The following is a 27,217-nucleotide window of genomic DNA, read 5'->3' as shown; positions in this document are numbered from 1 at the left end:
CTGTCAATTCTGCCCAGCACTCAGTTGAGGGCCGTGTTGCGTTCGGGCATAAAGCCCGATTGATCCTGATGTACTAAAGGTGTTATCACCCAAGAGAGTCGTGTGGCTAGGAGTTTGGCAAGGATCTTCGGTTCTGCATTCAGGAGGGAGATCGGTCTGTAGGAGGTGCATTTGTTTCTGGGTTTCCCTTCCTTGGGGATGACGACAAGGGATGCCAGCCTCTGGTCAGGTGGAAGAACACCCACTCGTCTGCTCTCCTCAAACAGGGAGCAGAGAAACGGGACAAGGCCATCTGGCGCAGTTTGTACAGTTCGATGGGCAGGCCATTGGGACCAAGTGCCTTACCCGGTCGAAGACTCCGAATGGCTTGGGCTATATCATGGTTGGTTATGGCACTGTCAAGGAATTTAGCGTCTTCCTCCGAGAGAGTGGGCAAATGAATATCTTGAAGGAGGCCCAAAGAATTCTCTTCGAGGAATGGGGAGGTGCATTGGTAAATTTTGTCGAAGTGGGAAGCAATTTCGCGGATTATGTCCCCGGGATCAGAGTAGACCCTGCTCTGGTCATCGACCAGTTCAGGGACCATTTTGTTGGCCCGTTCCTTCCTATCCAGCCAGGCGATGAGTTGCCCGGCCTTGTTGCACCACTCATATATCCTCCCATCTCTCTCGCTCCCCCAACTTTTGGCCCTGTCAATGCTTTTATATTCATCCCTCTTAAGCTGCAGGAGGTGTATTGTTTCTGTGCCCAGTTCCCCGGGCGTGTTATTCTCAAGGGAGAGGATTTCTGCCTCATTATCTTCAAGGTCTATCTGCTTTTCTTTTTTAACTCCAGCAATAAGGGAAAGGGCTTGGCCCCTGATCACAGATTTAAACTCCTCCTCAAGAGTAAGGGGGGAGTCAACTGAGCCCTGGTTCTCTTGGAAATAAAGGTCAATTGCCGATACGAGGGCTTTACGGATAGACGGGTTGCGGAGGTACCAGGGGTTGATGGGCGCAATCACGCCCACTCTAGTGTCCCCCAGGACCAGCCTAGTCCATATTGGCGAATGATCTGAGATTTCCCTAGCAAGGTGGCTGATCTCACGTATGTGTGGGGTGTGGGCCACGTGAGTTATGAGCTAGTAAATACAAGAGAAGCTGTGATGGGCTCCGGAGAAGAATGTGTAGTTAGTGTCGCCAGGGTGGAGCTTTCACCAGGCATCTGCTAGACCAAAGGATTCTAAGAATTCTGGTAGCCAATTATGCGCCGGACCAATGTCTCGCGGGGGGTAGCGATCAAGTAAACCAGAGCCAACAGCATTAAAATGCCCTCCCATTAATAGGAGGCCATCAGGAAGGGAAAGCAGCTGGGTCCCCAGGTCAGCAAATGCTTGCGTCTGTAGGCCCAGTGGCTCATATACGGATATTAAGGTGAGCGTGCCGCCCTCCCACTGGCCCGTCACTGTAACATACCTGCCACAGTCGTCGGTGTGTGCTACCTGTGTATGGAAGGGGAAAGCCTTTTTAATAAGGATTCCCACCCCTCTGGATCCAGAGGTGAAACCCGCATGGGCTATCAGCTTGTACCTCCATCTGTTTAAGGCCCTTCAAGAGTTACCAACAAGGTGTGTCTCCTGTAGAGAAACCACATCTGGGGAGAGGCGTTTAAGGTATTGGAGGACTAAGGTACGCTTCACCCTGTCGCCAAGCCCATTGACATTCCAACTCATCAGGGTAAAACCTTTATCCCACTGCGTATCCATATGTAGCGATAAGTGTGCACTTGCCTCTAGAAGTTGTCTCCGTTAATGCCGTTGAATAAACAAGACCCAACAAACCACCCACTCACACCCAACACCAACCACCCCCCCTCCCTGCTCCCCTGCACACTGGGCCTAGAACTACCCATTAGGTAACTTGCAGAGTGCCTGTGGCTCAACCCACAAAACTAAGTGACTAAAAGTGGGGAAAGACAAGAGTGCTCCCCCCCCCCCCAGCCAACCACTCTGAGCAAGTCAAAACCGTATCAACCCCCATGAGGGACAGCATTCCGCGTCTCTCTGGGCGAGAAGAGGCCAGAGAGTATGCCAATCAATGCACCCCCAATTTACAAGGGGCACCCCTGGGAGTCAGAAAGAACCGTCCCAGATATGGAAACAAAACATTAGAATGAGGTTACTCAGATAGGACCAGATGAGCATCAGCGTTGCCCGCACAAGCAGGCTCAGTGGGTGTTATGTTCAGAGGCAGATCGCCAGCCGTCAAGCCAGTCCTCCGCGTCCTCAGAACGGTCGAAGAACCATGGTTTGCCAACTGCCTCCACTCGCAACTTGGCCGGAAAGAGCATGGCCTACTTGAGTCCTTTATCCCTGAGCTTCTTCTTGACTGCCAGGAAGGACCTTCTTTGTTTCTGCACAGCTTGGGTGAAGTCTGGAAAAAATGAAAAGACTGCATTTTCAAATTTGGGGGGGGGGGGGCCTCTGGCACATTGCAGGATTATGTCTCGATCGCGAAAATTGAGCAGCCTAGCCAAAAGGGGTCGGGGGGAGGCCTGGGTTTGGACGCCCCCCAGGAACTCTGTACACCCTCTCCACCACGAAGAACTTGGACAGTCCCTTAGGGAATAGATGGTTTAGTATTAGGCCCTCAACAAAAAGATCCGGCGATTGCCCTTCCGCCGGCACTCCAGTGATGCAGACGTTGTTGCAACTGGAGCGCCCCTCGTAGTCGTCCAGCTTGTCCTCTGGGTATTTCCGGAAAGGTTGCAGATTTTGGAGTTCAGTGTGAATCTGTGAGACGTCCTTAACCAGGCTGGATGTGGACACTTGGAGCTGCTGGACCCTCTCCCTCATTTTTGCAAAGTCGGTCTTGATGAGGGTCATCTCCACTGCTATTGCGTCAGTTCGTTGTTCCATTGACGTGCGGACCCCCGCTATCGCCTCCATAACATCTTTTAGTGACAGATTAGTCTGGCTCTCCTCCGCGTCTCCCGTTGATTCGTCTCAGGCAGGCGCAGCAGAACCAGCGGCCCTGGAATAGGAGTATTTTTCGAGCTTGGTCTGCAGCGTCTGCTTGGTCCCCTTTCCACTCATTATGCCGCCGCCCTTAACAGACCCTTTGTGGAAAGCACTGGTCACGTCTCACGCCCTCCGGTGGGACACCCCACTCCACCAATGGCCCTGGGTGCCACATATGCAGGCAATAAGCAGGCAAAGGGTGAAAATAGTACAGGCCTCGTAGAGGGCTCCAGCCGCTTCCTTCTCTTATGGGGCAATGTGTTGATTTGTGTGCCCCTCCATATAGCACCACCAAAGCCTATGACCGGGCGATGCCAATCCCCAGCCTAGGCCTCAGAGCGGCAGACTCACCGGTGCTGGCAAGCGGGGGGGAGCACAACGAGCGCCGCAGATGTCCCCGCAGTCACCCCCACTTGAGGCGTCCAGAAGTAAGGTCGACTGCCCACGGACGTCCCGCCGCCTCAATCATCCCTACGGGCGCCCGGCGGTCAACCCAATGGGGCAGCACAGGATTCGCTTGGGAAAGGAGGGGTGTGCGGGAGGGAGCCTCCTATGCCTCTGCCGTTCCCCGAGTCAATGCGAGGGAGGGCACCGCCTCCACAAGACTTCCGGTCCGCCTCACTGGAACAAGGCCTCAATCCCCGACGTTGCGCAGTTTGAGCGGCTGCTCCCGCCCGCAGGTGTCGCGGGGGACCCGATCACTACAGGCCCAGAATTAACCCTGCAGAAAGGCCGCTGGGTCAATCAGGCTTGTGATGCTCCGCAGAGCCCGGCGGCGCCCCAGCGACCAGTCAGGTTGGAACTGGAACACCTACGGGACCTGTCCCCGCTGAGGGGGTCGGATAGATTTGGCGGATGATGAGGTTAAGCGTTGTTAGGAGTGGAGCTGCTCTCTCATGTGGCCATCTCGCTTCAGCGCGAAGCCACGCCCCGATTCCAACATCTTTGATACCAAGCACGACAGGGTTCGTTACAGTCAGTTTAGCAATAGCCATCGCTTAATGACGCATGGCCACTCTATTTATCTTAATGGCTAATGCACTTACAACCTGGGAGAATGGACTCCGAAGGTTGTAAGGGTATCCAACTCATGCAGGGGCACCCTCACACTTAGAACCTAGTACCCTGCCTTCAGGATTTAAAGGCCTTCCTTAGGGGTGACTTTTAGGTTTTAAGTGCAGTGACCTCAGATATAAGGAAACGTATATCTGTTGTCAGTGGTGCTAGCACCAGCTTACACAGGCTGCAATGGCAGGCCTATAGTTACAAATTGAGTGGTCTCTCATGGGTGGCATAATAACATGCTTCAGCCCATAAAGGACCCCTGGTGTACCTATGCCCTGGGTACCTTAGTACCATATACTAGGGACTTAGAAGGGCACACCAGTAGCCAATCTGGAGTGTACCTAACTACTCACCATGTCCAATTTAGAGAAGAAGCACAGAGACTGGGGTCCTTAGTGGCAGGATTCCAGTCAAACTAGTCAGTAAAACATAATGACACCAGCAAAAAGTGGGGGTGACCATAAAAGCAGATCCTACTTTCCTAAACCAACGTAAATCTGGAAGCAGGATCTTTCAGTTCTGAAGGGTTACTTCAGCAGGCAATCTTGTTGCAAGGGAGAGCAGGTCCCTGCTTCTAGTAGCGGGGAATAAGGGTATATCTCAATGCAAACTGCTGCTACGATTGCTATACCACTACAACAGTTTTAATAAGGAAAAGCTCTAACGACATTGGGGCAAGTGTGAACCCAAAAAATACAAATCATATAAGCAAGCACTCCTCTGCCGAACTAAATCCTCCTTTAGAATGTTGTAATATCAACGATTCATTCGAATTTTGGCTTCACCAAATTCAGGGAGATTTGGTTTGGGAATGCCCAAATCATGCACTTTTAGTTCCACTCAATTCAAGATGGCAGATGGCTGTGTTTGGTAGCAGTGACCCTCTGTGCCCCTTCTCTTGCCTGTAACACCAAAGTAGTGAGAGCAGGGGGCGATTGTCGCAATCTGTTCTCTGGTTAACTGGCTCCATTTCGAAACCATAAATATTGTGATACCAAAATATAGTGTCACAAATATCAATCACAAACATGTCGTATATATATATATATATATATATATATATATATATATATATATATATATATATATATATATATATATATATATATATATATATATATATATATATATATATATATATATATATATGTAATGGTACAAAAATAATGGAGAACAAATTACGTTTTACACTAGTATCGAAAAATATATACAGAAATGTTGTTTTTTACTATATATGTAGGGTAAATAAGTAAAACATAACTTTTAATATATAATGTACATAATATTAATATAATGTAAATTAAATATGTTTAAATACATTTAAAAATATATAAAAATGTTTACTAATTTAAACAATAATTTATAGAGATAGGGGATGCACTTCCTTCTGAAATTCTTTATGCTATGTTGCTGATCAGTTTTTTAACAGGGGTGCGTACCCACAGCCTGTTTAGACCGTCCAGGCTATAACTAACCAATAAGTACAGCAGGACTGAAATCCTGCCTGTAGGTAGCACGGTGCCCTACTAATTTAAACAAACACATACACACACACACATATATATATATATATATATATATCAGTGTATATGTTTATATACACACATGTAATGTAAAACTATTAAAAAAAATATTAATTTTAATTTATATTATAATTTTATAATTGTTTTTAAATTTACCAATATAATAATTATGTGTAGATATATATTTACATACATACACAAAATTACAAAGCACAGCAAATAAACAGCAAAAAATGTAAAATGTTTCCATTTTAATTGTACATAAAAAGTGAATATATAAAAATGTTTTACTAAAAATATGTTATAAATTATATAAATGTATATAAATATAAAATATAAATACACAAACACATAATAATAATATACGTTTAAATAATAATAATAAATATACTATTCCCACTCCAATTTATACAACAGTAGAGAAAGTGTTAACCAGTTGACCGCGGCTGAAATTCTGCCGCGGTGTGGGTGATTTATGACTGGGCGTGGTCAGGACGGCCCCTGACCGTCCTCCGCACACGCCCACCGTGACGGCCATCCGACGCACGGAAATGGTTAAACTCAGGAGGGGTAAAATGTACTATTCTCACTTCAGTCAGTGCAATAGTAGGGAAAGCGTTTGACTCAAGCAGGGGTAACTAGTCCCACTCCAGTCTGTGAAACTGTAGGGAAAGTGTTGGACTCAAGAGGGGTAAATTTACTATCCCCACTCCAGTCTGTGCAACAGTAAAGAAAGCGTTGGACTCAGGACGGGTTACATTTACTGTTCCCACTCCAGTCTGTGCAACTGTATGGAAAACATTAGGCTCAGGAGAAGTAACATTTACTGTTCCCACTCCAGTCTGTGCAACTGTATGCAAAACATCAGGCTCAGGAGAGGTAAAATGTACTATTCCCACTCCAGTTGGTGAAACAGTAGGGAAAGGATACTCCCCTTAAGAAGGTCCTTTTTTAACCTTAAAGAATCATGTTCTAAATCACAACTGTATAGTTCTAGAGCCATTTGGCCTCATCCTCGCATCCTGATCCGTGTGGTTTGGGGAGTTTAGGGCTCTTATCAGAAATACACGAGGTCTCTGTCCTCAAAGGAAGGCAATGCAGGTACTAAAAAAGCAAAAACTTCAGGGTTCACTCAAGGGCAACTTGGATTCCCACCACGACCCAAAGTTATCTTTGGTAAGCGGCCTTTTTGTTAGCCTGGACAAGGGCACTGCTGTCTCATTGGTGCTGTTCCAACAACAAGTAACATTTACATTATGAACTCTCAGAAAGCTAAAGTTACTCTCAACAGTTTGGGAAAAGTATGAATAATTTTTATGGTTAATGTTCACACAATAGGCTGTATTCAGAAATGTAAAGCAAAAGCAGCAAAAATAGGAGATGACGCCACAAAGAATTGTGGGGGTATGTTCTGTTGCTTAAGATTTCTCTGGGTTGCACACTCGATTTTGAGTCTCACAAATATTTATGAAACCAATGTCCAAATTTGCCAATTAACCAAAATGTAGACAGAGATTTAATAGTCACAAAGTGAAATTTCTGATCTTTGTTTTCAGAAAGACACTTTGGAAATCTGGCTTGGTGCTCGACTGCTTTGCATTTATTTATTTATTTATTTTCAGGGGATTTGAGCATTAGTGGCCATGCAACATCAAACATTTCCATGGATAACATTCATATGGCTATGTTTTTGTGTCGGTGTTTTGACTGTGCAGCTATCAAACAGACATGGGGCTGCCGCACCACTAAACCTGTGTGCGCTCCGCCTTCCATATTATGACTTTTTAAGTCACTGGCGAGCATTTCTGTTGCATTCCCACAGCAGTGCCATGAAATAGGCAGCGGAATGGGAATGTCAAAGACAGTACCTGCATGGCATTGACTAGTGCAGTCCATGTTGTGCAGGTACTGGGGTTCATGCACACAAGGGGACACAAAATGTGCCCCTCTACATGCACCCCATGGCCCTGAGGCAACAGGAGGCCCTGTAGGGTCCGCTTTGTTTCCTCTCTGCCAGGGTTTTCGTGGAGGAGGAACCGCCATTAAAACCGTGGCAGAGAGGAAACTCGTAATATCCTTGGCGGAATCGTGGCAGTCCTGCCAAGCATTTGTGGCCTCAAGACCGATGTGCCACTGCCAGGGATCTCTGATCCCTGGCGGTTGCGGCGGTGCAATGGCGGTCCGACTGCCCTAGTTGTAATAGGGCGATTGAAAGACTGCCACTGACGCACCAGACTCGTAATCAGGCCCTTATTGGTTGCACTATACATAGATCGGGATTTGGATCCGCCCCTTTAACCCATAGACTTTATTTGATCAACTTGTTCCAGCCACTGCTTAAGTCATTGTCCCTCAAGTCTTAGCTCAGCCCAATGGACCATTTATCTTTCACCTGATGCTATTGGTTGATAGATTAAATCCTTCTGCCCCCACTCAAATGCTTGCATTGAACTGGATTATGAACTACTTTAAAAGACTTGCACTCTCTCCACTCCTATTGGCCCCCTCCCGTGTGCCTCGCTAAAGTGTGCTGATGCTGCATGCATTACCACATTAAACTCCGGCCTATTGGCTTTCCGATGCTTATTTTCTCCCTCTTGTGCCTTAGTCGCCATCACCAAAGGGGTTATAAGTGTGCGCACAGAAAGAAGGGGTGAATGCTTGCACATTGCCTATCCTAAACCTCTCCTGGTGTCCTTTAATTTGCTTCTTAATACAATCATTACATATGTTTTCTCTCTGTAAACAGCTTAATAATGACACTTTTACTGTGGGAGGCAAACATATGAATCACTTGCGATTTATGTATGCATACATATCATTGTACCTTCTTCCTAATATATAGAGCACTGCCCAGACTTGGTCGGCAGTGACCCGTCTCATCCCATCGCACAGAGAGGCAGGTGTTATCCTGAAAAGCACAGAGAGGCAGGTGTTATCCTGAAAAGCGCACAGCAGCAGCGCGGGAAGTTTCTGTATTCAGATATCACTCCAAAAAGCAAATGCGCTTCGACTGACAAAGGTAATGCTGTGAAGTGCTGGAAACAATAGCTGTCACAGTACCTTTCAGCAGGGCGGATGGCGTGTTATGGCACGTGCCTCTGAGTCAGTGGGGACACAGCTGGATGCCACCTGCCACCCTGCTGCCCGAGACTGAACCCCCCTCACGCCGGCCTGTGCCAGATCCCCATTTCAACAGATGGGGTTTATCCAGTTTTGGTCCTGGACCTGGGTGCAATTCGATACAAAATACAGTGATCCTAAACCTTATTTTGATAAGATACAAATTATTAATCCATACTATCCGGTTGGTCAAATGAGTGGGTGAACTATGAGAACAATTGAATTGTAAAGCTCACAATACTTAATACCGTATTTATACATTCAATGAAAAAAGTGCAACAAACCAAGACCTAATTCACCATTCAATTTATTTTGCTTTGCGTTTTTGGGTGGTGATATATAGTATTTCAATTATAATACTTCAGTATTCTCAGACGGAGAAGGTTGCTCCAAGGGGGGGAACGTGCGTAGGTAAGTAGTGCTCAGTGTGAATTGGTGAGTAGGAAAGTAATAAGGAAAGATAAAAGAAAGATACTTTACATATTTTGTCACAGCAAGGCAGGTTGTAAATCACCTGCCTAGCTAGCCTAGCCACATTTATAATATATGGTCGTGTTTAACTAGTTTGTACAAGTACACATTTGAAAGCTAGGCACGATGTGGGGTACAATAAAGAGGTCTAGGCCTTTCCAAGGGGCGTTGACGTTTCGACCCGGCTTAGGGCTCAGGGGTTGTTGAAAGCCTCGGCCGTGCAGGTCTTCATCAGGACAGGGACGGCACGGGGTGGGGGAGAACAACCCTGATCAGAGGGGCATGGTCACCCTCCGTGTGGTGCCTAACGAGTAGGCCTCAATGAAGCGTGGGTAAGGTGCACACCAATGGTGTGAACTTCGCGGCAATCCCAGCCGGTGATTGCACACGGTAACTCTAAGTCAATTGTGTCACGCTGCGGGGAGACGAGAAGCCAACCTGTTCCGTTTGTGTTCAATTAAGACGAGTGAATCGGCAACTTAGATCGTTCAAACCAGCATTCACCCTCAATATCTGATCCGGCCAGATCACGGCAGGCCATGCGGAACATTCAGGCTAAGGTTTTATGCGGCGTAACACCAGTGCTTCATTTGAGCCCCCGGTTGTCAGCTGGGCCCTCCGGAACTCATTTTGCCTCACCAGGTATTTTCGAGAGCAAGAGAGAGGAAAACACACAAAGAGCAAAGATTAAGGAAGAGAGAGAGGGGCAAACCAGCACAAAGGAAGAAAACAGGAACCAGCAAAAGAGATAAAGGGGCATTAGTGTCTGGAAGTGGACTGAAGACGCCTGAGATTAATTCAAATTTCCGCAGCCTTGGCATTCGGTGTGCCGATTTCTTTACATAACACCTATAACACCACCAGAGCATGGCTTTGGGCACCGGCACTCATTCTCTTACAAATTAAACACTGTGCAGCAAAGCATTGTGCTGACCTACCATTAAAAAAGGCCCACAAGCAAAATTACGCACAATCACGCAAGTACCCATGCAAACCTTAGCACATCTAAGTCTTCGGGTCATATGTCACTTCGAGTGAATTAGGAAAAGGATTCCTCTGATTGGTCAGGACTCCTATATAAAATAAACTATTATTTTAAATCAAGGGGTTCCAGGATCCTTTGTAACAAAAAAAAAACCTCAAGAGTGAATGCCATGTTAAGATGGTGGTGCTCAGTGCTTCCCCTGTCCCAGCATTCTGTCTAGACCTCCGTCAGGCTCATCTGAGGGTCGCTTAGCACCTCACACATTGCGGCGGTGAAAGGTTTGCAAACCCTAATTCACACAGGCATTGGCAATGGTAATAGGTCTGGTTTAAAGGAATGTTGTATGGTAATATGAAGTATTACAAGTAAAAGGATATGTGTTTGTATTGAAGCCAGGAACTGTAGAGTAATATCGGTGTATGTTGAGGTCAATTGACAGTTGCACTGTCAAGCCAGACCTAACAATCCATGTAGGTTAATGGCTCCCTCCTCCCATCTTTGCAGCTGCCAGAGAAAGACAAACACCATAAATTATCTAGTTAGCTTAGACACCTTTACAGCAGTACCATATCATGTCTGTGCCTCTAAAAGATCAAGCTCAGCCAATGGGATAAATAAAGTGATCACCGCTGGTGGAGGGCAAGCACTTTTTTAGTGGAAGCACACAACGTCTACTAAATCAAAACATATACTCCTGCCTCCCAACATGTGGTCAGAGTCAAAGTATCTCTCTAGTGGTACTCACGTAATTGTCTGGCGACAGCTGCGCTGCCAGGCCAGACCACAAAAATGACACCACCTAGACACTGAGTCCAGCTTCGCTGCACAGGCTGTGAAACCCATCATGGAACCCATGGTTTTGAAAGTAGGACATCCGCTGACAGGGAATGTGACAACTTGAGTAGGCTAAACGGGATGGAGCAAATTTCCCACCTCAGTTACCAATCTGCAGAGTCGATTTATTAAGGGCTGGAAGTGTGAAAAAGAGCAAAGACATAGAACACCTGAGAACCCTGAGTTGCACTTAGTGACTGAATTGCACTCACCACACCCATCGATGCAGATTGTGGGTCAGACAAAAAAGCCCCCTCCCCACCTTTTTTAGCTTGCTACCCATCCTGAAACTCAATGAATTAGAAGCAGAACGGGACTCCCTTGAATGGCGTGCAGTGCTTATGTCGGTGGCCTGGAATGCACATTGTCTGGCCACTGATCTGTTATTCTGCCTGGTGTCCACCAGTCATCACACAGTATGAACACAGGTGGATGGAGGAAGAGAGAGACTTTATGACCTTGGCTCTGAAACCTATATCTGGAGAGACGACAAGACACTCTGGCTCAGGCACAAGATATGCCCGCTTCTAAGGTAAATGGTGTAATTAAGTGCTAGATTTATGTACCAGCCATCCAAAAAGTTCAGAGTGGGCAACATCACATGCTTTTTTAACCTAGAGGAAATAATGAGACACCACACTATAAAACACTCGATGACTGCAAAGCAACTAAGTGCGCTGACAAAAGAAGACCTGAATTAAAGTATGTCTATCAGAACTCAGTCAGCTTTGAACACTCTTGCAAAAAGCTTTACCTCTGGTGAGGCAGATCTGGTTAAATACATTGCCAAAGTAAAATCAGACTTGCACTCTTAAAATTCATAAAATGAACATGACTAAATCTCAGCTGTCAGTTAACCCAGACTCTGATCAGCTGCTCCGCACTACTGTAGCAAGTCTAGTCATTCTCGGATAAATGTGCACATTTGCAGTACAACTCTTGGAGATATATAATCTCCACATTCAAAAATGCAAGGGGGGACTCGGAGGGAAGTGATATCTGTGCCTTCTTTCTGGGATCTCCACGGGGCGGCTGACGGAAGAGCCTAAATATGAGGTAGGATTTCAAAGAGTGCAGAGAGAGGGGCGTCAGCCCAAAGACTCTCACCAGGCCCCGAGGTGCATTGACCAAGATGTCTGACACGAGACTGAAAGAAAGAATTCTGACTCCGGCTGGAGGTTTGGAGCCCTTTGCTTTCTGCGACACTCAGCTGCCTTTCTACCAAGATCTCTGAGCATCCAATTTTCAGTAGAGAGAGATGCGACCTATAGTAAAGGAACTACAAGATAAATAGATAAGATACAGATGACTCTTCTCAACGGCTTTGCTGTTCAATCAAAGTGAAGATCATCTCACTGTCAAGTAAGGGCAGATATAAGGCACCAAGAGGACGATGCCGCTGAATCTGAGAAACCACCAAAGGCGAAACCCCAAAGGGAGAAAGAGACAGATCATGCAAGAAAAGAGAGGGTCTGGCCGATAAGTCCCGGTGATTAAAAGTGATTCCTTCATCCTTATGAATAGGACTTTAAATGGGAAACTTTGTGACCAGGCGGTTCTTCCACTCTCTTATTGTATTCTCAGTGGAGGATTAACTAGTGATGAAGTGACCAGTAATTGGTATCGTAAAGAACTTTGGGCCACATGCATCAAGCATTTTTGCCCTTGCAAATGGATTGATTCACAGAATCGGCCCGTTTGCGAGGGCAAAAAGGCCTTTTCTGATGCATCACAGGCTTTCTATTCACAACTTAGGCAATCACAATTTTTTGCGATTACCTAAATTGCGAATGCATTTAGGGAATCGCAATTTGCTATTCCCTAAATGCGAGGCATCAAGCCTTTCCTAAATGCAAACTGTGCATTTAGGAAACGCTAATTACCATCAACTTCAAGTTGATGGTAATTTGTGCATTCTTTGAAAAATCCACAAAAGTGGATTTTTCAAAGTGACACACATGCCCTTAGGGCATGTGTGTGCATTACATATGCACACTTACCTTTTGGGGGTGTGCATCAGGGGGGCCTTATGCCCCCGTCACCCTTGGAATTGCATTCGCAATTTGCGATTACCAATTTGGTCATCGCAATGTACAAATGTATTCTTATTCATTCCTATGGGTCTGTAGGCCCATAGGAATGAATGGAGTAACATTAGCTAATAGCGATTCACAATTACCGAATCGCTATTAGCTAGTGTTTAGGAATCGCAAAATTTAATTTGATTCCTAAATGCATAAGGATTTGCGATTCCAAAACAGCGATTCCTTAAAAATTGCTATTTAGGAATCGCAAATCATTATGTTGATGCATTTGGCAGTTTGTGCTTTAGTCTGGGCGGCCCGTCAGGGGCTCCGGTGGGTGATGTGGACCCGGTAAGCGCATTGTCAAGTATACTGTTACAGAAGTGTTAAAATGTGTACTGGTAACGATTACACTTTTGATTCAAAGGGACCACAACCTCTGTCAAGTCTTCAAAGGGATAACGTTGTTTTCCTTGTTGAGGGTCATTTTAAGGCACTGTTGGCCTTACTTGGTTTCTTTTTTTAGCTCTGGGATCACAGTAGGGAATATTACTGATGGGAAGGATGATGCTAGGATTGGGGCCTGCAGTGTTTATGATTTGAGTAACATTCAAGGTACTTTCACTTAATATAAAAGGCCTCATTTTGTAAGCAAGAGGCAAACGTTGTGTAGTTACATGAGAAAGCATGACCCTGAAATGTTGTTCTTACAAGAAACATATATGCTGCAGAGCGACCAGTTTCAAACGCCATAAATAGTATCCAAATCGGTTCTGGGCGTGAGCTAACTCAAATTAGTAGGGATGGCGACTCTTTACAAGAGGCAATTTGGTGGCGGAAGGAGCGAAGTAAAGAGCGACCAGAGATGTCGATTAATTAGAGTGCACCTGACAGTATGTCCCAAGCCTTATTTTTTCATTAACATCTATACTCCAGACACATCACAGAAGTAATTCCGGAAAGAAGCCTTTTGCACTATGTCAAGTGAGGTAGACCGGGAAGCCCTGGCTGGGAGTTCAATTTTGCAGGGTTCATGCCATGGACAAAAAATCGATTGGTATTTCCCCCACAGGTACTATGTCCAATGGGCTATGTAGCAGAATCGCAGATTTTGAACTGATATATGTGTCGCCACGTTCACCCTGCGGAGAAGGACTATCCTTTTTTTCACAAGTCCACAACACCTACTCTTGCACTGATTATGTCTTTGTGAGGACACTCTAGTCTGCTGGCATCTCTCAAATCTCTTGGGAGTGAGCACAGTGGGATACAACTTGAGTTTGCTCGGGGACATGTTTTACCGCCCAGTAAACAGACCAACCATGGCTAAAGAAATTGAGGAATTCTTTAATCTAAAATTGTTGACAGTGCACTGTTTACTAATTGGGATACTTTTAAAGCAATGGTAAGTGGTCTGGCCATAGCCATGTCAGCTGAGATAACAAAGGAACAGTGAAAATAATCTCACAGCTGAGTTAAAAGCTTTGGAGTGAACTGCCAGAAGTCCTCCCCCTTTATTGGACATCGATTGTCAAGGGCCTTTGGGCAACTAAACTTACTGAGGACTAACTGGGCAGAAGGCACTCCATTAACACAGGGCCAGAGTTTCTACGAAAAAGGAAACCAAGTGGGGGAATGTTCCTGGCCAGGTGACTACGCTTCCAAAAGGCTATAACATACACAGGGCGGATCAGGAAAGCTAATGGAGTGTGGGCGGTGAAAGAGGGGCGGAAACAGGAGGTGTTCCATAACTTTTTTCTTTCCCTGTATGACACCATGCTAGAAATCACAGGTGACATCCAATCTTCCTTTGATGTGTAATAGAGAGATCCATGGAGGTGTTATAAATCGATGAAATGGCTAAGTCATTGCACTCTAACAAAACACAGGGTCCAGATGGTTTTTCAGTTTTATTTTATAAACTTTTTCTGCTCAAATTAGAAAATACATTAGCGGCCCTTTTTAATTCCTCAATCCAATCATCAGGCAAGCCCCCATCGTGTGCAAGGTGGACATACAAACCAGGAAAAAATCTGGATGAGTGCTCCTCTTATAGGCCAATAAAATTACTCAACATGGGTGCCAAGAGCGTTACGGAGATCTTGGCAAACCTACTAGAAAAACGTCTTCCATACTGAATGATCCTGATCAAGTGGGTTTTGTTAAACACCATGAGAGATGTTACAACACTAGAAGGATTTCACACTTGGGTGAAAAAGTGGACAGAAAGAATCTCTTGATCCTGTTGTTGTCGCTGGAATGGTAAAATCATTAGGATTCTGAGAAGCTACAAGACCCGGAAGAGTGCAATTAGGATAAATTCACTTACAATGCACTCACATCTGCTGCCTTCTTCTTGCTTAGATGATACAAACAAGGTGGTCCCAGATACTAGAGAGAATAAACCATAACTAAAAAAAAAATTCTGAGAAAATATAAACAGCATTGTTTTTATTCACAACGTGTATCATAGAAAAATATTCATAAAATACATCCATAAATTATCACATTCAGTGCCCCTAAAGAAAAGGAAAGGGAAGGGTAGTGTTAGGATGGTGAGGGTACTGAGATGAATAAGAAAAACAGTGGTCACTATGACCTCAATAAACCAGAAATGATAAATAACTGACAAACTAAATAATCACAATTCATGAATTGATTCAAGCAATATCATGCCTAGAGAAATCACAAATGATAAATCAGGAGAAAGGCTGAAGGTAAAAGGGAGTGTCGACGTTTCGACCCAAAATTATGCTGGTGTGGAATGAAACCTTGCTAGAGGGTCTTCATCAGGACAAGGACGCGGAAGGGGGCAGTGGATCTTAATCTAGGGAACGTAATCAGGGATGGGAAGTAATCCGTCACATGAATCTGGTTCCTGAAAATCTTAGTGAGGCTGCGCGGCCGAGGGGGTTCTGATGTAATCAGTCTCTCCACTTATGCACTGAGTCTTGATCTGACACAGTTCAAGACGCTGTGCTGAAATGAGGGGGTCTGAAATGGCAGTTAATCGTAGTCGATGATCACCTCACCTATTGAGTGGTATCCGGCTTCTTATAAATGGGTTCGCAAGCTGTCTCCCAGGTATTATATAAAGGAGCCCACATATGATTGTGAGGAATCTTCAGGAGATGCATGCGCGTTACAACGGGGGTTCTATTTGTCCACATCAGTCGAACGCCGACTGATGTGGACTAATAAGCCGGATACCACTCAATGGGTGAGGTGATCATCGACTACGATTAACTGCCATTTCAGACCCCCTCATTTCAGCACAGCGTCTTGAACTGTGTCAGATCAAGACTGAGTGCATAAGTGGAGAGACTGATTACATCAGAACCCCCTCGGCCGCGCAGCCTCACTAAAATTTTCAGGAACCAGATTCATGTGACGGATTACTTCCCATCCCTGATTACGTTCCCTAGATTAAGATCCACTGCCCCCCTTCCGCGTCCTTGTCCTGATGAAGACCCTCTAGCAAGGTTTCATTCCACACCTGCATCATTTTGGGTCGAAACGTCGACACTCCCTTTTACCTTCAGCCTTTCTCCTGATTTATCATTTGTGATTTCTCTAGGCATGATATTGTTTGAATCAATTTATGAATTGTGATTATTTAGTTTGTCAGTTATTTATCATTTCTGGTTTATTGAGGTCATAGTGACCACTGTTTTTCTTATTCATCTCAGTACCCTCACCATCCTAACACTACCCTTCCCTTTCCTTTTCTTTAGGGGCACTCAATGAGATAATTTATGGATGTATTTTATGAATATTTTTCTATGATACACGTTGTGAATAAAAACAATGTTGTTTATATTTTCCCAGAATTTTTTTTTGTTAGTTATGGTTTATTCTCTCTAGTATCTGGGACCACCTTGTTTGTATCAATTAATCACCCAGGTCCCAGTGACTTATTGGGTTAACCCGTGTTTCTACAGCACTTCTTCTTGCTTAGAGGCACTACGCAGGGTTGCCCACTATTCCCATTGCCATTTGCCCTGATCATGGAGCTACTGGTCCTGATGAAAAAAACTACAAAATCCAGAGATAATGGGAGCGCTGTTTGCAAGCAAAAATAATAAGATTGATCTGCGAGCAGATGATATTTTGCTCTCTTTAAGGATCCATCAAGCCTCACTCCTTCAAATAATCAAAGAACGTGACCAGTCTGAGAGAGCATCTAGTTTTAAAATCAGTTTTCAGACCATGAGAGTCTCGCTTACAGCTGAGACAGAGCATTTGAAATCAGTATTCCCCTCCTGTTGGGCAACAACTCCATTAGGTAGTTTTCTTTACTTTAGGTCTAAATATTTGAGGATGTTTGACAATCTTGTGAGAGTGGAAGCCCTCTACATATACTGGGTAGTTTGCCTTAATATTAGCAAATTGGAAGGCTTACCTAGACTGTTATATCTGTTTCAGTTGCACCGTAGCCATTCCCTTAGCGGAAATCAAAGCTATGCAAAAAAATGTGCTAGACTTTATTTGTGGGCAGATGGAAGGCTGGAGTTTCCCCAAAAATGTTGATGGTTGCACCCTTGTGTGCCGCTTCTTTCTCTAACATCTGTTTCCTCCCCCATATGAGCTGTGTTGCTCCTTCCTCCCCGTCTCGTCTATTGCTTTCCCCACCACTCCCAGCTTTTATTTTCCTTTTTTTAAATGTTTGTTCTCCTCCATCTCAAGCTCCTCCTTTGCTCGCCTGCCTTCCAACTGCCTGTTGCTCCTGCCTCGCTCCTGATTTCTGACCCTATCCTTTGTTGGTCCACCATCAACATTAAAGAAAATGCTTTTTTGTTTTTGTTTGTAGGGCTCGAAAGCTGCAATTTACTGCTGGGTACCCCCCTTTTTAGGAACCTTTCCAAAATGTACTCCTCCTAGATTGGTATCCGCCATCTTAAAACAATAAGTTAAAAAACTGGTGATTCTGCATAGCTTTGGCAAAACATTTTTCTTCCCTCTGGTTGCTTATGCTGAACAGCATCGGCAAACATCATTGCAAACCCATTGTCTGCTATTGGCTTTGCCAGTGCTTGATTTAAAGGCTACTAATTCCGCCAATAGGTAATTGGACAGATTGCACAGTTCTGCTCGGTTAAAAGGCAGGCCCAGGTACAACTGCACATTTTTTCCTTTTTCTATTACTCCAGGGCAAAAACAATTTTTTCATTCGAGAAACACCGTCCCCTTTCCCCCATAAAGTTCATGATCATTCACTTCCCACAATGGAAGGGAATTTACTTCAGCCAATTGTGGAATAAAACTCCAAGGGGCATATTAGCAATAAAATGGCGATAATGGGTTTGCTAATAATCGTTATAGAATTCCAATAGAAGCCCAGGTTTGTTGTGCAGGACATCTAACCTGGGCTTCTATTGGAATTCTATAACGCATATTAGCAAGCCCATTATCGCTGTTTTAGCGGTAGTTTCCTGCCGCTAAAACTGCGATAATTTTAACGAGGTTCTTGCTAATATGCCCCCAAATTTTTCCAGGATGGAAAAGAGTCTGATAGGAGTTTGTGAATGCTCGCAAACTCACATGCTTACGTGTGTTCATAAACTTACAAGGCAAACCCCAAATTGTAAGGATGCCTGCCTACCTCTTGCATGGGAGTTACTACTACAGAATTGTATTTGTGGCGTATAGTCAGGGCACTGGAACTATGTGGCAGGAGAGGGCCAAATAATGCGGCAGGGCTGAGTAAATTATGTGGCAAGACAATCAAATATTATGCAGCATAATTCAACAATTTTGTAATAATATTACTTCATTATTTTATCATTTTTAAATTTGGTAACACTGTCTTGGCATTGGTTGCACCTCATTAGTACCAGCTTAACACCCAAATATAGCAATAAGCACAGAAAGCTGACCAGTCAAGTTTCGAAAAGGGCCTTCCACCGCACTGGAAACCGCGTTGCTGCATTTTTAGTAACTTTTTAACCATTTGAGTTAGAAATAAACTTTTTTGTTAGTATTTGCAGATTATGCATCAGATGATTTATTTGTGCGGCAAATCTATAATTATGCAAAAATCGCCGTGGTTGCACAATTGCATAATTCCAATGGCCCTGCATATAGATATGTAGTGAGGGGGGAATGATAAATGGATTATGGCTGGTGGGTCACCTCTTCTGAATGCCTAGCAGCCTGCGACTTGCAATTGTAAACCTGATTTACGAGCGTAATTGCTATGTCAGTGAGTCCAGAGTTGTCAAGTTATTCATAGCTATGAATTATCACATTAGAATTCCGCAAGAGTAACTCTGACATCTCGAAAATAATAAGAACAAGCATTAGTAAAGCCAGTAGGTTTCGCTTTTGTTAGACCTATTGGTTTTGTCAATGATTTTTGCTGATGTTGTGCAGCATCAGCAAAAGAACCGCGTGCATAAGCGCATACCTGTCATGATTTCATGTGGCCACATTATTCAGGGGGTGCGTGCATGCTTGATGATGTATGTGTGAGCATGGGCCACCACGCAGTTGCATACCTGCTGGAGTGGTAAATACAAATCTAAAAAACTAATTTTTTTGTTGTTCAAAAGCACATTCCTCTAAGCATAGTGGCTGCCGTGTCCCCAAAAAAGTAAAACATCTAATAATGTTAAGGATTGTGAGGGCAACGAAGGAGAAAGATGGGGTAAGAAAAGGGAAGTAGGTATCTAAGGGTAAGCTGTATATGGAGGAGAGATGAAGTGAAGGGACTAATCCGGGGCATGGGGGGAGGGGGTTTGAGGGGAGAAGAAGCAGTTCCCAGAGCGAGATAGAAACACATACTCTAATGAAGTGAGAAGGACAAAGAAAATGTAATTGCCTAAATGTGAGGAGCGAAAGGGTACAAGTGAGCCAATCAAAAGGATGGTAAAGAGGAAGGAAAACCATTGAGTAGGAAGCAAAGAAATAAGTGGGACAAAATAACTCAACCAATAGAAGCAATGGGCTCTAAGCCCACTGTACATTTTTGGTACTATTCACAAAAGGTCTTTCACAACCAGAATACTAACTTGGAGGTTGGTTATAAAAGGGACGTTTAGTCACAGCCTTCTTGGTATGAAAGTGCTTTCTGTCCCCACCCCCTCAGAAGGGAGAGTGTTTCTTATGGGGTCAATGGAAGATATTTGTTGTTGAAGACTTCCTCATAACCAACCGATATTGTGCTGTTTTGCCTCTTCTACCGTGGAGTAAGTTTTAAAATGTATTTTTGATCCCTAGGGGTTCTGCGATTGCGAAGATCGTTGGGGAGAATGCAGCCAAGTTAGACCAGTTCGATAAAACTGTGAAGATGTGGGTGTTTGAGGAGATGGTGAACGGGAGGAAACTCACAGAAATCATCAACAAGGAACATGAAAATGTGAAGTACCTTCCAGGGCACAAGCTGCCTCCCAACGTGGTGAGCAGGGGTATTCTAACGGGGCTCTGGAACCTTCCAGCAGCACAACTGGGGTATACGGTAAAAGTTGCAATTTAGGAAGACACACCTCAGCTGCTATAGCTGATCCTTTTGGAGTTGATACAAAATGTTGCTAACCCAACATTAATTTTGCAGGTTGGGTTGGAAGGAAAAGCAAGACTGTTTTTCAGGAAGGTGTAACAAAACTCATGACACATACATGCTTTTTTGCAAGAGTAAGTGAATACAAAAATCGTTTACCGACAATTATCAATGGTACAGGTCCTGGTTTAATTTAAAATCTTATTTAGACCGCAGTTTTTGTCAAATTATCTTTTGCTGAAAACACTGTATTTCAGGTTACCATTTGCTCAAAGGCATAGCAGGTGCCGCGGTACTGGGGCCCAAGGGTATGAGGGTCCCACTGCACCACATTTATGACTGCCTTTTGCTATCTTACCAGGGGTATGCGGACCCATTTTTTCTTGCTTGGCTGAGGCCCCATGGAGTGTTCCTGCTACCCTACTATGTCTGCTGGGATTTATTTTGCATCATAGTTCATTCAACTGGCGGACACCAAGAGCTCGGCTTCTTGACTCTTAGAGAAGTGATGACGTTTTTTGCGCTATGTATGTACAGGGCCAGACTGGCCAGTGCGGGAACCAGGCAATCCCCCGGTGCCCGCAAGGGTGGGGGCCAGTTTTTGGCCCCTGGGGGCCGTTTTTTTGTTACAGAGCAGCATAACTGCAAAATCGGCCCTGTAACAAAATCGGCAGAAAACCGGCCCGGCCAAGAGCTCGGTCGCACCCCCAACCTCCCCCCGGGGGGGCGGCCGAGCACTTTGCCGGGCCGGTTTTGGTTCCCAGTCCGGCCCTGTGTATGTAAACTCATAATTTCTGGACAATATGTTCACAAAGTATCTTGTCTAGCGCTTGCTACTGCAGATTTTGCAGCGTCGTAGTGCATTTAAGTGTAAATGCTACCGTAGCTAAATCGGTACTACAGGAGTTTAGCTTCAGGGTGAGAGATTCTGCACATATATTGAGATGTGTCTATCTCTCCCCAGCACTACAGGATTTTTTTAGAGTCCACAGTGGATCTGTGAAATCTCTCCCTTTATCTTTAGGCCAATCCTGTGATGTTCACAGGTTAGGTGAGGATCATCACACTACTGACGGGCGCTCTTGACATAGCAGCAAAAGCCTTCAGAGATCTGTGGGAAAGTATCTTTGTGAAAATGAATTCTGCAATCATGACAGAAGCATGAAGCATACCATATGGAGCCCAAGTGGAGGAATCCATCACTACGAAGAACACATTTGACTTTCCATTAAAGATAGTAAAGAATTACGATGAATATCAAACGGCTAGAAATGCCTAACGCCTTTAACTCCAAGATCTACCCTAAACCAAACCTAATCTAATTCTTAACCTGACCCTGAGGCTCAATTCCTGTCGATGCTGGACATCTTGGCTCAGGCTACCCTTCCTGACAAACCTGAGGGTTGATGCAGTTTGGACACCTTTTCCCTACCCAACACCTTGGAAGTCCTTCTCACACACATCTAACACTGTGAAAATAGGACATGTGGTCGGCATTCACCAAACAAACAAAAAAAAGACTATTCATCTGTGCAACCTATTTATTCATGTTTGGATATATTTATGATTCACTTTACTCCAACAGTATTTGCCTCATCCACCTAGCACAGCATCAAAGCCATTTAGTTGGCACTTCAGCGGCACATTGATATCCTCCCATCACCACATATTTCAGAACCTATCAGAACAAGTTACCTTAAATTCACCCCACCCACAGGTGCACAATATTGCATCAAATCTGTATAACTGGTCATTGTTTCCAATTAGCAGAACAATCTCCTCGGGTCGGGCAACAGACAACCGTACACCCCAGTAGAATGAATTAAATGGCAAAGTCCTCTGTAGAAGACCACAAAGAGCCCTGACAAGATTGGATACATCTTACCATGCCAGTTAACCAATATGAGCTATTAGTAAGCAATGCATCGAACATACACATCTCTTTGCATCAAATTATACCAGAGCATGTTGATTCCGGAGGATGACAATTCCCAAACTAAATAGAAATGGCATCTAAACTCCAACAGGGCTACAAGGTTGAGGTTAACATTACCCACTCAAATCCCAGCAGTCTAGGAGTTGCCATTGGTAGTTATGTATGTCGAAGCACTGAGGCCCAAAGATAAGCTCAGCCTCTGCAAAAAACTGATATTGAAATATGTGCCAAAGTTGGCCGAAGTAGCTTGGCATTATAGTGCATGGCCACACCAATACCATCTAGTATGGTAAGAAAACAAAAGCTGTGTATGTGAAATACACAAAGATAAAGTGGACTTTTATAGCTGAAGTCCCGACAATGCTTCCACCCTTTGTTGGAAACAGAATGCCCAAGCACTGGGGTTCTCCCCCCACAGTTAATGCAAGCAGGACAGAGGATTTCATCGTTCTGTGTTTGTGGATCAGAAAAACAAGAGAGCTAGGAATGGCTCATGGTACCATGACACATCTTTGTGTTGCCGTATTCCAAACATGGCTTTTACATGGGAGTAGGAACAGTGGGGGATAAGGGAGCTTTCTCGCCCCAGATTTTGGAGTGGGGGGACGCAATGACCAATCATACCCCCAAGAGTTTCCATTCAATATCTTTAATGAGTTTTGCAACACTTAAACAAAAGAATATATGCAAGATGTTACCTGCTAACAAACAAGCCGAAATAAACTTACTGTGGAGGTCCAGTTTGAGCACCTAAATGCATGTGTGGCTGTGCAAGCGCCTTTATATACCAACAAGTTCAATTGTGAGATGGGCAGGTCCACATCCCTGGCTCCCGCAACCTCCAGGTCGCATGTCATTGTGCGTGCGAGTCGACTGATCTGATCCACAATTCCCCCCACCCCCTGAGCCTACGCCAGCGCAGTGGCCACTGCAGCTGGGCAGCTGCATAATATAATTCGTAGTCGGAGGTGCTCAGCCCGCCCTTCCCAAACGTGCATTGTGCCTTTCTGCGGGCTAATTATTTTCTACCCGTCCCCCATATTAATTCCAACAGAATTCCTTGCAGTTCTTTGAAAAAACGTGTGGGGTCTATGGCCGGCAAGGCCGTGAATAGGTACTATCAACATTTTGACTACCGCCACACTTCCCAGTGGGGACAAGAGAGAGATTTCCAGAACAGCAGCGATATACATATTGAGCTGACCGCTTTATCCAAGTTGCCTTCCAGTAGATTTTCCCCAGACTGGTAAACATGGATTCCGAGGTACTTGAATGTAGCAAAGCACTATTCAAATCTGGCTTGTGTTGATCTGCAGTGGTCACAGGAGTGTTAGTGGGAAGAGACCGGACTTGGTCCAATTAATCCTGAGGCCGACATATCTCCAAATAGCTTCAGGATCTCCATTTACACAGGTTGTGTGTTGGTGGCGTTGCAAAAGGTATATTAATGCATTGCCTGCATTTAAAGTTACTGCATGCCAATTCCCATGAGCTTGTATCCCCCAGTGTTGTTCCTGTAGGTGTAGTGTATATGCCAGTGGTTCCATAGCAAGGCAAATATCAGCGGTGACAGCAGACACCCTTGCCTGGTGCATCTTTGTATGTCAAATGCAAAAAGGACAACTGATGGACAGAATGTTGAATAATGTCAAACATTCCCCATGCCATTCCAGCTTAAATCCAAACATATGCAAATCAGTCATGACCCTGCTCCCCGTGGGAACAGTCCAGCTCAATCTGCCAGGCCAGGTCCTCCCAGGACCAGAAATAACCATCCTGGGACCGATTTCGGGGTTTCACCCCTCATCAGCCAGGCTAGCTTTACTCTAGTGGAATGGAGAGCACGGGACCCATGTCTGGGCATACCCATCCCTCGGGGTGACAAATGCTAAAAGAACAATTAATGGACAGAATGCTGAACAATGTCAAACATTCACCCCAGTACAGATATTTGGGCCTGAATCCATTGTTTATTTGCTCCCCATGCCATTCCAGTTTAAACCCAGCCATATGCAAATCAGTCTTGACCCTGCTCCCCATGGGAACAGTCCAGCCCGAACTGCCAGGCCAAATCCTCCCAAGACCAGAAACATGCATCCTGGGACCGGTTTCGGGGTTTCACCCCTCAGAGCACGGAACACACATCTGGGTATACCCATCCCACTCGGGGTGACAAATGCAAAAAGAACAATTGATGGACAGAATGTTGAACAATGTCAAACATTCACACCAGCACAGAGATCTAGGCCTAAATCCATCGCTGTTTGGCTCCCCACACCATTCCAGTTTAACCCCAGCCAGTTGAATGTTTGATTCATTCAGCATTCCGTCCATCATTTGTTGCCGCAGTACTTTTCACCCTAAGTGGGATAGGTATGCCTAGACGCGGGTCAATTGCTCGTTGTCCCATTGGATTCAAGCTAGCTTGGCTGATATGGGGTGTTACCCTAAAACCGGTCCCAGGATGCTTGTTTCCGGTCCAGGAAGGACCTGGCTCGGCAGTTCGGGCTGGACTATTCCTACGAGGCGCAGGGTCAAGACTAATTTGCATATGGCTTAGGTCCAAACTGGGGTGGGGTATTGAGCAAAATAACAATTAGCTTAACCCAGATCTCTTGACTAGGGGGAATGTTTGATTCAATCAGCATTCCGTCCATCATTTGTTGGCCCGGTTCTTTGTATGTCAAAGTGTGCCTAGATCGTCCGGCCTGTCTTGACCTCCACCACTGGGTGGGTGTAGAGTGTGCAGATCCAGCAGAGTTACCTCGGACCTATACCCATCACCTCCACCGTTGCCAACAGTAAAGCCCCCCCGCAACGTTTCAAACGCTTTTTCTATATCAAGCGCTACTGCTATAAGTTCTCCACCTGTGGTGTCAGTGTTGCACATCAAGCCCATTGAATGACATCCCGTTATGAAGCCATTTTGATCGGCATGAACCGGGGTGTGTATAATGGGGAGCTGCCTATTGGCCAGTACTTTTCCCCAATATTTTGTAATAAAGATTTAAAAATTACAGCGGTCTGTATGAGCGCACTTCAAGCGGGTCACGGTCCAGCTTTGGTATTACTACTATCAGAGCTTCAGTGAGTGATTCTGGGAGTGGGCTGTGCTCCCTCGCTTCGTTATAGACCGCTACCAGTTTCAGGGTTAATAGTGCGTTATAAGCTGCGCCATACTCTATGGGAAGTATTATTTCTGGCCATTTGGGCAATCGCTGCACTAATGTCCTCAATTTGAAGGCGTTTGTTAAGCTCTGCATGCTGCGGTGCATTCAAGCGGGCAAGGGGATATCATTTAAGCATTCTCATATTCTGGTGTCATGGAAGCAAATGTACATGGCATATAGAGTGCGAAAGTAAGTAGTCCACAAAGACAGCATTAATGCTCAATTCAGTGTTGTGAGTGGTACCATAAGCAGTCTTAAAAGCCACAATGGTGGAGCGGGCCTGTTCTCCCTGCAACCGCCACGCCAACAATCTACCTACATGCTCTTCCTTCTTGTGCTGTCACTCTAGGTAGAGTTTGTAATTAAGGTTGCCCAGGCATGCCTCCAGCTAGACATGGGTTTTAATGAGTGTGTGCAGTTCTTCATGTCTACCCTCCCGGAGGGGCAGCTCAGTCTCGAGCCATCTCATGTCCCTTTTCCTGCTTAGTATATCCCTGCGCAAGGTTTGTTTGACCCGCCATGCTGTGGAGATGCAGTGCCCGCGTGCCTTATGCGCCTCCCACTCTGTTACCCTAGATTGGGCTGAGCTCTCATTTAATTCAAAATATTGTGCGTTGTGTGCCGCTGTGGCATCCCTGAAAGGTGCGTTGTATAGTGCCTTGATTTGGGTACCCAGGATGGGATGGGGCGCGCTCACTGCTCCAGCGAAACACCAGCTGCAAGAGGCAGTGGTCAGATAGGTCCAAAGTATGTGTGGGCTCTCAGTGATTGCCAATTCTGTGTCAGCTACGCGTTGCATTAATTTCCTGGGATCTGTGTGGAGCTGAGTGACTTCCGCGGTCACCGCATCCACCTTGGCTTCCAGCGAGGTCTTGGTTTCCAGTATTGCTTTCAATATCTGTTCAACTTGGTCAGAGTGTTTTGCAAGTGTGACTTTGAGGTGGGTCAAGGGAACCCGCTAGTGCTGTGGTGCTGTCAACCCTTCCAAGCTGTCCCTAGTTAAGGGAAGGGTCTTAGTCACCTTGGGTTTGACCGTAATGTCCAGTGTGAGGGGGCAGCCTCAGTTGTCACCTCAGTACACGAGGCCCCTGATGCAGGACGTACTCAGGAGGCAAGAGACAAAAAGGTGTGGGCAGTCAATTTAAGTTCCTTCTGCTCCCAGTTTGGCCTGTCTGTTAGTCCACTTGCGTGTGTGGCATTATGCACAAGTCCTATGTGTAGTCCGGAGTGCCCAGTGGACTGGTATTACTTACAAGGCGCATGCCCCTCCATGGCCTTCTGTTGTTTGTGCTGTGACATATCACCTCAGATCCCCTTTGTCATCCCAGACCCCGGGAGGGCTCACTGATGCTCAGCATCCATGTCACTCCCCTGCCGGCAAGGTCAGGACGAACAACCTTGCATGGGCTCAAAGCACACGTCCCACTCACTCCGAGGAGTCGCATGTGTCAGAGGCCTGCTGCAATGTACCACACTGCTTCTCTTATCCCTGCCGGCTGTGCTGCAGCGCAGTCACAACTCTGTCTGTCCGTCATGGGGGGCCCACCAGCACAGTCTTAGTGCTGTCAGACCAGCGGGCAGCCCCTCACC

General features: G+C 45.4%; 1 protein-coding gene across 1 annotated transcript in view; it reads left to right on the top strand.

Annotated features, from left to right (window-relative positions):
* The window catches only part of GPD1 (glycerol-3-phosphate dehydrogenase 1), a 101,806-nt gene that overhangs the window by 38,741 nt on the left and 35,848 nt on the right, over positions 1-27,217 (top strand). Inside the window, exon 2 of the mRNA XM_078689124.1 lies at positions 20,242-20,419. Within this exon, the coding sequence (XP_078545250.1) occupies positions 20,242-20,419 (178 nt within the window). The remainder of the gene's footprint in view (positions 1-20,241; positions 20,420-27,217) is intronic.

Source organism: Lissotriton helveticus, chromosome 1_1, assembly GCF_964261635.1.
Source record: "Lissotriton helveticus chromosome 1_1, aLisHel1.1, whole genome shotgun sequence".
NCBI classification, from domain to species: domain Eukaryota; kingdom Metazoa; phylum Chordata; class Amphibia; order Caudata; family Salamandridae; genus Lissotriton; species Lissotriton helveticus.
Note: the sequence above shows the minus strand (reverse complement) of the source record. Positions and strands in the feature narration are given on the sequence as shown.